This window comes from Meriones unguiculatus, chromosome 6, assembly GCF_030254825.1.
Source record: "Meriones unguiculatus strain TT.TT164.6M chromosome 6, Bangor_MerUng_6.1, whole genome shotgun sequence".
Classification (NCBI taxonomy): domain Eukaryota; kingdom Metazoa; phylum Chordata; class Mammalia; order Rodentia; family Muridae; genus Meriones; species Meriones unguiculatus.
The window spans coordinates 22415459-22430001 of NC_083354.1; the positions used below are offsets into that span (position 1 = coordinate 22415459).

General features: G+C 39.7%; 1 protein-coding gene across 4 annotated transcripts in view; it reads right to left on the reverse strand.

Annotated features, from left to right (window-relative positions):
• Positions 1 to 14543, reverse strand: part of Csnk1g1 (casein kinase 1 gamma 1) — a 118185-nt gene that overhangs the window by 38302 nt on the left and 65340 nt on the right. For all 4 annotated transcript variants that reach the window (XM_021644224.2, XM_060384867.1, XM_021644223.2 and 1 more), the window contains exons 5-6: positions 5937 to 6088; positions 3380 to 3614 (exon numbers count right to left, since the gene is read on the reverse strand). In XM_021644224.2, coding sequence (XP_021499899.1) covers positions 3380 to 3614; positions 5937 to 6088 — 387 coding nt within the window. The remainder of the gene's footprint in view (positions 1 to 3379; positions 3615 to 5936; positions 6089 to 14543) is intronic.

Genomic DNA, 14543 nt, shown 5'->3' on the forward strand with positions numbered 1-14543 from the left:
ATTTAAAAGAGGAAGAGGGCTGGGCGTGCTGGCAAATGCCTTTAATCTCAGGCAGGCAGATCACTGTGAGTTTGAGGCCAGCCTGGTCTGCATAACTAGCAGAACAGCCAAGGCTACACAGAAAAACCTTGTCTTGAAAAACAAACAAACAAACAAACAAAAAAAAAAAAAGGAAAAGGAGAAAGAGAAGGAGATGAAGGTGAAAGGAGCATGTGTTGGAGGAGGTTCAGGAGGAGTTGAGGTGGTTAATAATATAAGAATAGATTTTTACACACACACACTTGCTGAATAAACAAGAAATATTTTTAATAAAAAATGCATAGTACTCTACAGGGTAGATGAACTATTTCAACTTAAAAACTTTTGTTCTATCACCCACATGCATGCATCATTGTACTTTGCTGCTACTTCCTATTTGCCTTTCACATGCTCTTCCTAATCCCATACACCTTCCAGGTCATCTTCTTCATCTCAGGGTACCCTCTTCTGAAAAGGCAACTTTGTAAATAGTATTGTGACAGAAGGGTGATTTTCCTTCATTTTGTTTGTTTGTTTGTTTTGTTTTGTTTTTGAGGAAGATGTTTCACTTGGTAGCCCAGGCTGGCCTGGAACTCACTATGAAAGCTCAAGCAAACTTTGAACTTTTGGTAATCCTCTTGCCTCCTGCTTATAAAATACTGGGATCACAGGAATGGGCCACTATGCCTGACAAGAAAAGTTTTGAAAAGGCAGTTTCTAATAGAAAAAGGTGACACCCATGACTGAGGCATAATTCTGCAGGAAAGGTCTGTCATGAATGAGTAAGTTTAAAAGTCCCTAGGATTAAAAAAAAAAAAAAGGAAGGGAAAAAAAAGTCTTGAAAAGAATGAAATAAAACAGTGAGCTCTCCAGACACTTTTGTCTACCTGGTTATCTAAAACTTGCAATAAAATACTACACATGACTGAAAACAAGTAGACAAAAAGTTTACTAGAACAAAAGAAATAAGGACAAAAACAGTGTGCGAGGTGAGCGGAACAGAAAGGGAAGACACAGCAGGAAAGTTTCTCGCACAGTATCACACCTCTCCTTTTTTATACCTGTTTCCTGTATGTAACGGGAAGCCTCTTAATTTAAAAAAAAAAAAAAAAAAAAAGAATTCCCTAGGCAAATGCTTAAGTGAGCACTAGAGGGCACACTCTCCATAGATTTATATTTTTTTCAAACACTGGAAAAAAAAAAAAAAAAAGGATGTAGCTTTCTGCGTCCTGAAAAGAATAAAAACCTATCTGTGGAACAGAGAATAGAAAAACCATGGTACCTAAGTCAGGTGTGAGACTTAGGTCCGGGCTCACCATTTCTATTTCTATTTCTCAGTCCAGTGAAATGAAAGTACATCCAAGCCTCAGTTTCCCATATGAAAATAGTCATTTTAGATAATTTGAAAATCAGTTTTTGAGCTCTAAAATTTAAAAATAATCAGTGTTAAACTATTAGGTTTTAAATTCTATCTATCTATCTATCTATCTATCTATCTATCTATCTATCTATCTATCTATCTATCATCTATTTATATGAGTGAGACATGGTTTCTCTGTGTTGCCCTGGCTGTCTGTGAACTTTCACTGCCTCTGCTGGGGTTAAAGTCATGTGCCACCACTACCCAGACATTACTTAAAATGAAAACCAAGCATGAGCTTTCTCCATCCTTGTCTGGACATTCTACACTTGCTTATTAGTTCATTTAATTCAACAGGTCCTCCTCACTTTTTCAGGGTGGGTATTTTTGTTTTCAATGAAGAGTTTCACTACCAGGAAATGAACAAGACAAAATGTCTTCAACATGGTGAAGGCACACTCTCAACTTATAAAGATGTGCTTGCTTTACATGCACAAAACATACTTTGTTCAAAGAAAAACAGTATTCTCTAATTTTAACCATTATATAATACAAGCTGGGCCGTCTCAATCAGTGCTTAATCTGTAGGTGGTGGCTCATCTGATATAATGCCAGGTAGGAAGTATTTTCCTCTGCTCACTTCTATTACACAAAGAAAAGCAATTCTCTGAGTTATTTGATAACAAATTTCCCAGGATCTCTCTTTTTCATTACAACTTACAATATATAACACATTTCAAAACCAAAAACATTAGTTCCTATGGAAACTTCTCTAGTGTGATACCCAAGATAGAGTTTGTGACTTTTGCTTTGTTTGAGACATGATCTCACAAGGTAGCTCCAGCTGGCCTGGAATTTGCTATGCAGATGAGGTTGGTCTTGAACTAAGAGACCCATCTGCCTCTGCCTCCATACTGCTGAAATTAAAGATGTGCACTACAATACTGAATTACAAGAATCCTTGCCAGGCATGGTGGTACATGTTCCCCCTCCTCCTCCCACCCAAAAAGTTTCTCTGTGTAGCCTTGGCTATCCAAAACTTGCTTTGTAGACCAGGCTGGCCTTGCACTCACACAGATCCACCTGCTTCTGCCTCTTGGAGTGTTGGGATTACAGGCATGTGGCACTGAGCCTGGTTGGTCAGGGCTACACAGTGAAACCCTGTCTTGAAAAACAATACCCCTCCCCCCACACACAAAAGAGCAGAGAGGCAGGGGGGAAGATTCTTTACAATATGTAGAGAACAAAGAAAATGTCAGGACACATTCGATTTGACCTGAGGAACACTTGGACCTCATGAAACCTGACGTGGGAAATAATTCTAGTGGTAATGGCAGCACAGCAAGAAGTACTGCACTATCACACAGGGTAAATGCTCAGAACACACTTTATAGAGTAATAAAGAGAACCACAACATGGAATGACCCACTGGGCTAAATATTCTATCGGCATATGTTTTGCTTGCATGTATGTCTGTGCACCACATGTGTTTCTGGTCCCAAAGAGTTCAGAACAGATCAGATCCCCTGGAGCTAGAGTTAAAGATGGTTGTGAGCTGGCACAAGTGTGCTGGGAACTGAACCTGGTCCTCTGGAAGAGCAGAGGACCAGTGCCCTTAGCTGCTGAGCCATCTTTCCGGCCCCCTAATCTGTTTTAGTGAAACCTCTTCACTAACACGGGCACTAGCCTGATGTCCTCCTTTTGTCTGCTCATATACAGTATCATATACATGTAAACAGAATTCATTACTAAACCCATTCAGACACTAATATCATGCAGCAGTAATTCAAGTTCTTAAACTGCTGCAGAACAAAACATGAGAAAACACAGTATTAAGGTATTTGGGAACATCATTAACTTACCATTTCAATCTCTCAAGTACAAAAAGAGTCACTTACCTTAAGATGAAACAAACGGCACAAGCTGTGATGCACAATGTAATGCACAGTAAAGTGTTATTGGAAAAGAAGCTTGTTCACATAACCCACCCTTTAAACATACCTTTGCCAAGATGCGTGTTGATAGACATGTATCGTGCAGTTCCAGTTAAGCTTTTGTGCTCTCTGTAAGGTATGTGTTTTTTGGTTTCAGGATCAATGTATTCCTTGGCCAGACCAAAATCTATAATGTGTATTACATGTTCTTTCTTATTGCCTTGTCGGCCAATCAAGAAGTTCTCTGGTTTGACATCTCGGTAAATGAGATTCTTTGAGTGTACATACTCCATTCGAGAAAGCTAAAAGAAAGAAAAAATAATGGAAATACCATGAAATAAGCATGTTGGAGGAGGGAAATTCAAAGCACTTTTTTTCGAGACAGGTTTTCACTATGTAGCTTGACTCTCCTGGAATGTACAAGTTCTGCTCGCCTCTGCCTCCCAAGTGCTGAGAGCAAAGACATGTGGCAGTAGGCCTGGCCCAAAATATTTCTTTTTAAAATTGTCTACTTGTTTATTTGTTTGTGCATGTGTGCACAAGTGCATTCATGAGCATGTGTGTCATGGTCACAAGATAACTTGTAGAAGTAAGTTCTACCATGTAGACATGAGAGCTAACCTTAGGCTGTCAGACTTGGTGGCAAGCACCTTTATTTGCTGAGTCATTTCACACCTTCCCGATCACCTCTCCCCCACCCCCCAGTTTTATTTTTTCCTTCCCATTATTCTATATCACTCTGCTGTCTAGGCTAGGCCTTGAGCTCTTGGATTTAGGCAATCTTCTTATCTGGGTCTCCTAAGTAGCTGCCACTATAGATATTACACTGCCCCTGGCAGTATTTAATCTAAGATTAAAACTCATCTCTTGGTTGGCTGGTTTGCCTCTGGGATGTGGTAGTGCATGCTTTGATCCCAGATGGATCTCCATGAGTTCAATGCCAGCCTGGTCTACATAAGAAAGTTCCAGGCCAGTCAGAGCTACAGAGTAAGATCTTGTCTCCAAAAAAATAAATAAATAACAACACAAAAATCCCCTCTTATTCATCTCCCACTTTACTGACTTATAAACTAAAACTACATTTTAAGGTTTGTTTTCTAATTTTATTTATGCATATGTATATGTGCCTTCCTGAGTTTACATGTAACAATCCTGTACATGTGCCTACAAGGCCAGAGGATGTCAGAGTCCCTGGTACTTGAGTTACAGGTAGTATTAGCTGACTGATGTAGGTCCTGGGAACCAAATTCAGGTTTTCTACAAGAGCAGTAATCACTCTTAACTTCTGAGTCTATCTTTAGCACTCCCCTGCCCCCAAATACTTTTGTAAGAAATATATAACAACTGTTAATATCAGGAGAAAAAAATGAGACAGTCCATTTTTACTTTCTGTATTATAACTTGCAACTATATTATTATTACTTTCTATATTATGACTATGCCTCTGAGACAGGCACCACTGCCACCTCACCTCCTGTCCACACTTTCTACTGTCAATTGCTCAGGGCTCTCTACCCCCAATTGCAGAAATAAGAGAGCAGGGGCTCAGTGAAATTAATGCTAGCCTGTTATCAGCCAGCTGGCTGGCGGCAGCAGGAGAATGCACAGTCTAGTGACCACAGCTCAAAATAAGTAACTGTAACATTGTGTCAAGTTTCATTCAATAATTCTATGTACTTAGCTTAGAAAGGAAACCTTAAATACTTGGAGTTTGGTCAATTCTCAACTATTTCCTAATTGCTATTGGATGATGGTGAGACCATCACTACTTCAGATGAATTAAGATGTGCCTGAAGGTTGTGGTGGGTGGTGCTACACAAACATCCTAGCGCTCAGGGGGCTGAATAAGAGGATCTAACGTTCAGAGACAGTCTAAGCTGGTGAGGTTATACCTCAAAACAAAACAACGCCCCCAATATCTGAATTCTTCCCTTAAGGCTCTAAAAAAACTTCTCAAAGAGACTATTCTAACTGCTAAGATGGAACTAGTATGTAATTTGGCTGCAAAGCTTCTTGGTCAGCTCAAAAGTATATAATATACCAGAGAATTAAACATCTCAGTCATATGATTTTGAATAAAGCTTAGTACAATGGATAGTACCTTCAGTCTTTTCTAGTTCTCAACAGTGAGGAAAAGAGGGCATGGTAAAAGCTCATAGCTGCGTGCCTAAGACCTATAAATAAAGTGTTGAAGCATTACTTGACTTTGCACACCCCACCTATCCGTCCTCTTTTTCCCTAATGTAAATTATATTCTTCCACTTCACTTACAGGAATGGTTATGCTTCAAGGTGCAAATTCTTAAAATAGAGCAAACTGCAGTACACTGACTTCTCTCAGTTAACTCTTCTGTAACCGTCTAAGTTGTGTGACTAAAAACTTACCTTACTTGCCTGGCGTATTACATACTGGCCAAATGCCTTTCTGGCCAAATTAGACATAGGAACCAGCTAAATCAGCAGTTGTAACAGTTCCTTTCAGAAGTCTGCTAGATCCTTCTAGAATGTCATTAAGTCTGTAAAAACTAATTCACCAGATGTCACTATAGCTAATACATCACCAAAAGGTCCATGAGGAGATGGGCAAGGGATATATTTATCTTCTGGAACAACACACCAACTTACCAACTGGATGGCTATCATTAATACCGTTTTCAAAGTAAACGTTCGGTCACAGAGGTCAAACAAGTCCTCCAAGCTAGGGCCAAGGAGCTCCAGAACCATGGCATTGTACTTCCCACATGGCCCAAAGTAATACACCTGTGGGAGGCCTTCACCTGAAAGCAGAACAGGAAATGGGGTATAGAGTTGAAGACATAAAAACCAAAACATAAGACAACTGCATTAGCAATGAATGTAATATAAGTGTAATCAATTTCCTTTCACAGGTCCTGCTGGAAAAGTTAAAATGAGTATATAATAGCTTCAGTGGGAACCATTACTGGGTAGAAAAGGCTAAGTCATTGTACAATATGTTCAAATAAGCAGTTATTTAATACCAGAGTGCCAAAGGCATTTCCAATACTATATAAAAGAAAATGATCCCTGATACATTATTGGTTCAGAGTGTAAGCTATTCTTCCCGTAGGATGCCTGAAAGCACAGTATCATAAAAGGCTCATAGGAAGCCTCACTGAGTTCAAATCCAGGCTAACAAACCTTGTTACATACATTAGCTGGTTTCATTAGCATTCCCAGGATTTACTGCTAAAGCCAAAAGGAGTTGTTTACAACTGCTGCCCCCTGGAGAAATAGGACTGAAGAGGCTAGGGCAAAGAGGCACAGCCTGGCCCTACGCTGGCACAACTGGCTTGCTTTTATGGCTTGCTTTTTTATCTCTGTAGGCCTTTGTTTTCTTTCAGTTAGGAGTCAGCAGACACTTAGTATTTGGTTGCTGTTAAGTAATTATGAAAGAAAAGGGGGAAACTAAAAATCTCAAAAGCTAAAGTTTTCCCAGATTCGAATTTCACAGATATGTGAAACTAAAAATCTGGGTTTTCTCACCTAAATAGCAAGTTGTGAATTAATTCCTCTTTACAGTGAATCATAAAAACAAGGTATTCAGTAAATGCTTATAAAGTGATACCATGAGAAGAGTAGATACTTAGAAAGCTGCAAAATATTAAGAAAAGTATCTCATCTTAATCTAGCAGCAACATTTCCACCCCACACATATGTGTTTATTAGTCTACAGCTATGCATGCTGTCAATTACTCTCCTACCAAATTTAAGAAAGTACAATTTTATCCATCTATTTATTTATTTAGGTTTTTGGAGACAGGATTTCTCTGTGTAGCCCTGGCTGTTATTTGTGCAGGCAATTCAGCTGGCCTTCTCTTAGGGACCTTTAGGGTCCTGACAACATCCTATGTCAGTATCTGCATCCTATGACATCATCTGGACGACATACTTAGTGACCTGTCTGCCACTCTCCTCCCCCCTTTACTCTCTTACTCTGGCCCTTGCTCTCCCTCTCCTGCTATCTCTCCTCTCTCTGTTGGGGCACCCCCTCCCCCACCATGCCTGTCTCTCTCCATCTCCATCCAATAAACCTCTTTCATATAAGATCAGTTGTGTACATGGCATTTTTATATAAATACTAACACTGGCTATCCTGGAACTTGATCTGTAGAGTAGGATGGCCTCGAACTCAGAAATCCACCTGCCTCTGCTTCCCGAGTGCTGGGACTATAGGCATGTGCCATCATTCATGTCATCTATCTTTTTATTTTTTAAAGATTTTTGAAACAGGAGAGATAGTTCAGCTGTTAAAGGCTAGGCTCACAACCAAAAAAATAAAGATTTTTATTTATGTGTACGTATGTATGTATGTCATACATGTACTGGTGCCCAAGGAAGCTAGAAGAGGGCATCAGATCCTCTGGAGCTGGAGTAATAGGTGGTTATGAAACAGGGGTGCTGGGAAGTGAACCCCGGTCCTCTGGAAAAGCAGGAACTGTCTTGTCTCTCCAGCCATCCTTCTTTTCTAATTTATATGAATGAAATACAGGCAGAAGCAATGCACATCTAACCATCCTTTTCCCAAGAAAATGCTGGAGTTGCTGTGATTCACTGCCATAAGGTATACATATTAGCTATGCATTAATCTATCTAGTTCCTTTTAGACCTTAAACAACTTAATTTCAATATGTTCATGGCTAGTTTGTATCATTGAACAAGATAAAGATACTCTTGGCTCCTACTAATTCTGGAGTTATTTTTATTCTGTCTTCAATCCCCCCACCCAAAAAAAAAAAAAAGGATTTAACTGAATTGTCTTTTTTTTCCCCTTCCTCTTGTTGTTCTGAAGTCATTTTTCAGTTAATTTTAAACTTATGAAGTGTAACAGTTGTTTTCAAGGAGTCTGGATGAAAAATTCAATGTAGAACATTTTATCCAAGAGGTTAATTGCTTTTATCTTTCAAACACACGATAGATGGAATTTGGGGATATTTTGAATTTATGCACAATTTAATAGTTCCTTTTTAAAAAAATTTATTTTTTTAATTTATTACAATTTATTTATTTTGTATCCCAGCTGTAGCCCCCTCCCTGAGCTCCTCCTGATTCTGCCCTCCCTCCCTCTTCTCCTCCCATGCCCCTTTCCCAGTCCACTGATAGGGGAGGTCCTCCTCCCCTTCCATCTGACCCTAGCCTATGAGGTCTCATCAGAACTGGATACATTATGAAAGAAGGGGGAGATAGAAAGACCTGGAGAAGAAAGGAGCTCCACAAGGAGACCAATAGAACCAAAAAATATGGGCCCACAGGTCTTTTCTGAGACTGATATTCCAACCCAAGAACCACACAGGGAGATAAGGTAGAACCCCTGCATAGATGTAGCCCATGGCAGCTTAGTCTCCAAGTGGGTTCCCTAGTAAGGGGAACAGGGGCTGTTTCTGACATGAACTCAGTGGTGGGCTCTTTGATCACCTCCTCCTGAGGGGGGGAGGGGGACGACGACAGACTTACCAGGCCACAGAGGAAGACAATTTAATAGTTTGTAAATAGCTCTAAAATTTTATTTTCCTAACATTAGCATTATATTCCTCAAAGCTAGTTGTAGCAGGGTTTGTTAGTTGTCTGGCCAACATTCAATCTCTCCTTTCCTATTTACTAAAAGAACTTTTTTGGTGTGTGTGTATGAATGTGCATTGCAGATGGGTGTGTATGGGTGTGTACACTTGTGTGCAGGTCACAGTCAGCCTCGGGTGTTGTTCCTGTCTTTGCCTTCCGAGCACTGAGATTACAAGGATGCACCACTGTGCCTGGCTTTCATGGGCACTGAGTGAGATGTCGAACTTTTAGTCTTAAATTTACTGACTGAGGCATCTCTCCAGTCCCTAGAACTTCTGATCATTGCAAAAAGCAACCAGCAGTTTTAACTGATTATAGGATGGTCAATGAGATGGAAGCAAAAATGTTTTGGGTGGGGTGGTTCTATCTAGAAAAGCTCTCTCAAGAGACTTGATTCAACTGGAAGGAAAACCTATGGAACTCCAGAATGAGAAACACGAGCACCTTCAGGATAAAATACAGCGACCAAAGGAGCACAAGGTCTGATGTCTGTGGAATAATCACACTGAAGCTGGGCTTTCTGTCCTTCTAATACTTTTTTCCCCTTCTTTCTTCCTTCTTTATTTCCTTTCTGTCTTTTTCTTTTCTTTTCTTTTTTCTTTTTTCTTTTTTTTTTTTTTGAGGTGCTGGTCTACCACTAAACACTCTCCAGAGCTGTTTTTAGTTTTGTTTTTTGTTTTAAATCTAACTGAGCTACAGTTATATGCTTTATTTAAAGAAAGGAAAAACAAAGCTAACCATACTTAATACATTGTTCCTTTACCTATCCTTTTTTTTAAAACACAGTCTCCAAGTCAGATCTAGTTAAAAATAATAGTAGTAAGTTGCTTGTTCTTAACAACCTTCAATATCAAACCTAGGTATCCCCTTGTTACAAGTTTCCATATTTACTAAAAAAACTCACAAAAACATTTTTGGGTAATGCTTATAATTTCTAACTATGTCAATAATAAATTCTGCCTAGAAACTTCACAGAGAATGAGGAGTTCCTGTTTGCTGCATGAAAGCCTTCAGAAAGCTTTAGTGAATATAGGGATGTTTAAGACCAATTCCAGACTGCTGAGTAGTTTTACAGTATTTCTTGGAATGTATTAGTTCCAAGAAACTAGTGCAGAAAGAGCTTAAGTCAAGAGTCTTTTATCTAGTATTTGCCTCTGCTACTACTTCTAGCAAATTCCTTTGGCTCCCTCTGTAGATTGGCTTTTTAATTTTTGCAATACAGAAGGATTTAAACTAGTTCTTTAAATCTAAATTATCACTATAATTTCCCTCTAGCTCACACTTCCTAAGGTCACAAAATCCCTATGAATTAAACTTAGATTCCATATGGAGTAGCAATTAAAATGTAAGCTACCTGGCCAATGTGCAGTGGCCCATGCCTGTAACCCTAGAGCTCACAAGGGCAGAGGCAGGCAGAACTTTAGGAGTTCAAGGCCAAACTGGTCTACAAAGTAAATTCATGCCAGCCATGGCATCACAGAGAAACTCTGTCTTGAAAAACAAACAAACAAACAAACAAACAAACAAACAAACGTAAGCTACCTAGTCCTGCTGTGACTTGATGTGCCAGGGCAGGTTCGTACTCAATGGGGGGGGTGTCCTCCCCTTCTCTGAGGAGAAGAGGAGGGGGATGGAGGACAGGGCTGTGAGGGTGGGACTAGGAGGGGGGACACAATCAGAACAAAATTGAATAAATAAATTAATGAAAAAAAGTTAGTTAACAGTGGCATGCAAATAGAAAAAGGTTACTCTGAAACATTCTTAAAACTTAAAAACAGATGAACTTTGCTTCATGCCTTCTGAATTAGAATTTCTAGAAGTGGAGCAGAAGCAACAAAGCTCTCTAAGTGCTGGGCAGCCCCAACGGGAAACTGTACCTGGAGAGAAGAGATACAAGGCATTGCTTTGCTTTACGCCTAATACAGTACCAGGACTCAAGAAACACAAACAAACGGTTTCTACACAGTTCTTTCAGATTGGGACAACTAAAGTTATTTGTCTACCTGATGCGTCTAAAACAAAAAGGGGGAACTGTAGAGAGCTGCGAAATGCTATGCCTTAAAGATGGAGCTGGTTTCCGCCTTCCATCTTCCCGATGGTGAGTGCTCTCTGTCACGAACAATTCCCCATTTGGCTAAGGCTGAGGATCTGGCTTGCTTCCATGTATGTGGACCTATCTGCATTGCCCACGTGGCACGCCTGGGTTGGCTACCCAGAGGCTATTTAAGCTGTGGGCTGGCTTTCCCCAGGGTCCGAGGATTGTTCAAGGTTTCTGAATAAACTGCATTGAAAAAAAAAAAGTTATTTGTCTATTCCTCTGAGATCACGTCTCACTATATACAGTTGAGACTGGCCTCAAACTTGCTCTCTTCCTGACTTAACCTCCTGACTGCTAGCACTGCAGGCATGTCACCATATCCAGCTTGGACACAACATGTTTTATTTTATTTTTTCAAAATATGTTTTAAAGGAAACAATTTTAAGGTTACTTAGAAGACTTCCTAAGGATGAGAGCAGCTTTTTATCTTAAGTTTCTTCGGTTATTACAAGAAATGGATTGCCAAGTAGGAAAGTGTCTTCAAGAGATGCAGCTGTAATTTAATAGAACCGTCTGTGCAGAGTTGCCTGTTTAAGTGCTGTTCTGTACCTGTCTATTTTGTATGTCTGCCCCTATAGCAGCAATAGACCTCCACTACTGTATGATAGAGACAATCATACAATAATGTTTTACCCACCTCTGGGCTCAGTGCAAGTGAAAATTCTGAATTTTTCACTGTTTTGTACAGCCGTCTCCAATTCACATTATGTTGTGAAATTCTTTAATAAGCTTTGGGGTAATACAAGCTGTATACATGGTAAACAAGGCACTTCTTATAAATAATTACGAAAGAAATAGGATGGCAGAACTGAGCAAAGCACTGAATTCTTTGATTATAGCATATCAGAAACTTAGGCAGTTTTATAATCTCTGTCTCTGTCTCTCTGAGGGGTGCATGGTTTCACTGTCATCTAGGCTAAAAGAACTCACTCTGGTTCAGGCTGACCTTGAACTTGAAAAAAATGTTAGCTAACACTGGCATGCAACTAGAAGTGGTATATCTCTGTCCCTCTAGTATGGGGATGTCAGGCTTAAAATCACACATCAGGCTAGCTTTATAATCTTTTATCTGCTTTGGGAATACTGAATTCTAAAGGGAGGTCTCCCATTAAGTCAGCTAAGGGAACAGAAACAGTTTAATCATAGGTGAAATCCTCAGTAAAACCACAGTACGAGATTATATATCACATCACCCTGACCAGTTTCCAGAAATAGCCTTTCCATTTAGCAGTAGCCTTTTCTTATAAACCCTGTACGCCGTATGTCTCACACATATACCAAGTTGTATGCCACAGGAGGTAAGGTTACAACACCACAGATAATCATCATAAATTTAATTTGGGTTAAAAACACCATACCAACACTAACTGCTTATTTATCATCCAAGCTGCTGCTACTGAAAAAGATTCCGTAATGCACTATGATCAGTAACTACCCTAAGCAGAGATGTTTTAAATGTGGATCAGGCTAAGAACTGAACTAGCAACCCCTAAATGTAACAGCATGGCCTAAGGCTTTGCATTTGGCTGTTAACCATGTTGCTCCCCATGGTCTGCTTGCTGTCGTTATGAGCAGACACTCACGTACCATACCCCAAGTGTTGCTGTGTAACCCTGCCTTCCTGATTAGCGAATAAAAGGCCTACACTTGGGCAGGACAGAGTGAGGACGGAGCTAAGGTTCATGGGCTTGCAGGATAAAAGGATTGCGGGGAAAGAGAGGTAGCAGGGGAGAAAGAAGGGCAGAGTCGCCATGGGAGAGGAAAAGAACCACACGGGCCAGGAGGAGGAACTCTGAGGGTCTTCGTGGAGAGAAGAGGCCCAGAGGGAAATCATAAGCAAGTAGTTATGGAATTCTGGATAGGAAGTAGGCCAGACAGAAATTATTAGAGCGATTGGCATGAATGGGAGCTGAAAGATAAGGGTAGTTTAGGGTGTTAATATCTGCCCAGCCCCAGGCTTATCTGAAATCAGGCGTCTGATTTGATAGCAGGTTAAACGAAACCACTTCAATAATTATAGGTTTTGATAATAAACATTATTAATTCAATTTTTTATATTTTCTACAACACATGAAATTTTTGGTAATTTGCTCATATTATTACCCAATAATTAGCCTCCAATCTTTAAAAAACAAAAACGAAAAACAACCAAAACTAAATTGTCTAATTGTAAAGCAAATTCTATCTACAATAATATTCAGATATAAAATTAGTACTTAAAACCTCAATCTAGGTACAGTGGTTCACACCTATAGTTACACCTATTCAAAGGTAGAGACAGGAGGTCTGCTGTGAGGCCAGTGAGGGCTACCATTTCCTCTTAAAAACAAACAGGCGAGAATATTTGCTATGGAAGCATAAGAATGATTTCATATGCCCAGCATGGTGATTTTGGGACATAAAAAACAATGTAGTTTTATAATTTCTTTTCTTTGGTAGGTGGTGGTGATTTCACTGTAGTCTACACTAATGAGAAATTCACTTTGTAGCCCAGGCTGGCCTCAAACTCAGTAATGACAGCTCTGTGAAGGATAGAGACAGGATTGTTGGGGTTCCCATCAGTTCTAGGTTCAGTAAAATGCCCTCCTCAAGGGATAAGGTGAATGTATGCATGCATGTATACATATTACATAAAAGCATGTATAAGGATACATGGATAAGGTACATGTATGCATGCATGTATACATATTACATAAAAGCATGTACACACACACACTCTCTCTCACACACACACCTGTGATTAATGTTTTGCTTGTTGTTAGTGTTTGTTTTGTTTCTTTCTTTCTTTTTTTTTTTTGAGACAGGGTCTCTCTATGCAGCCCTGGACGTTCTGGAACTTGGTATGTAGATCAGGCTAGCCTTGAACTCACAGAGATCCACCAGTCTCTGCCTTCCTAGTACTGGGATTAAAGGCATGTGCTACTATGCCCAGACTAAGAGTTTTTATAAAAATATTTACTTTCTTTTTAAGTGTGTGTGTGTGCGTGCCTGTCTGTGAGGGTTTCATACTTTGGAGCTGGAGTTATAAGCAGTTATGAGCCACTTGATGAGAACTGAACTCAGAAAGTCTGAAGGAGTTGTACATGCTCCTAACTGCTGAGTCAGCTCTCCAACCCTGTGATTGACTTACAAAGACAGAACAGCTATTCAATTTCAAAAAGTAGGCTGAAAGATAAGAGATGCTGGTTCTTAAAACACATGTGAACAAAAACTACAAAGTCATGACAATTCTAGTGAGTATTCGGAAGGAATAAACGAGGGAAACATGAGGCTAACCAAGTATCACCAACATCTGACAATTCACTTTCCTGACAAACATGCCATGTTTGTCTCTGTTTGTGTATGTCTTCCCTACAAACAGAAAACTATCTGAAGGCAGTAACTATTGTATGTTAATATGTTTATGTTAGTATTTAGCACTGGTCCAGGCATTCAGCTGATTTGAGGAAATGGAGTACTAAGTAACAAATGCAATGTGATGAAAAATGAAGTGAGTTTCTACCTGGGATGCAATGTTTACCTACAGATGCTAAAATGCACATACATATAAAAAGCAA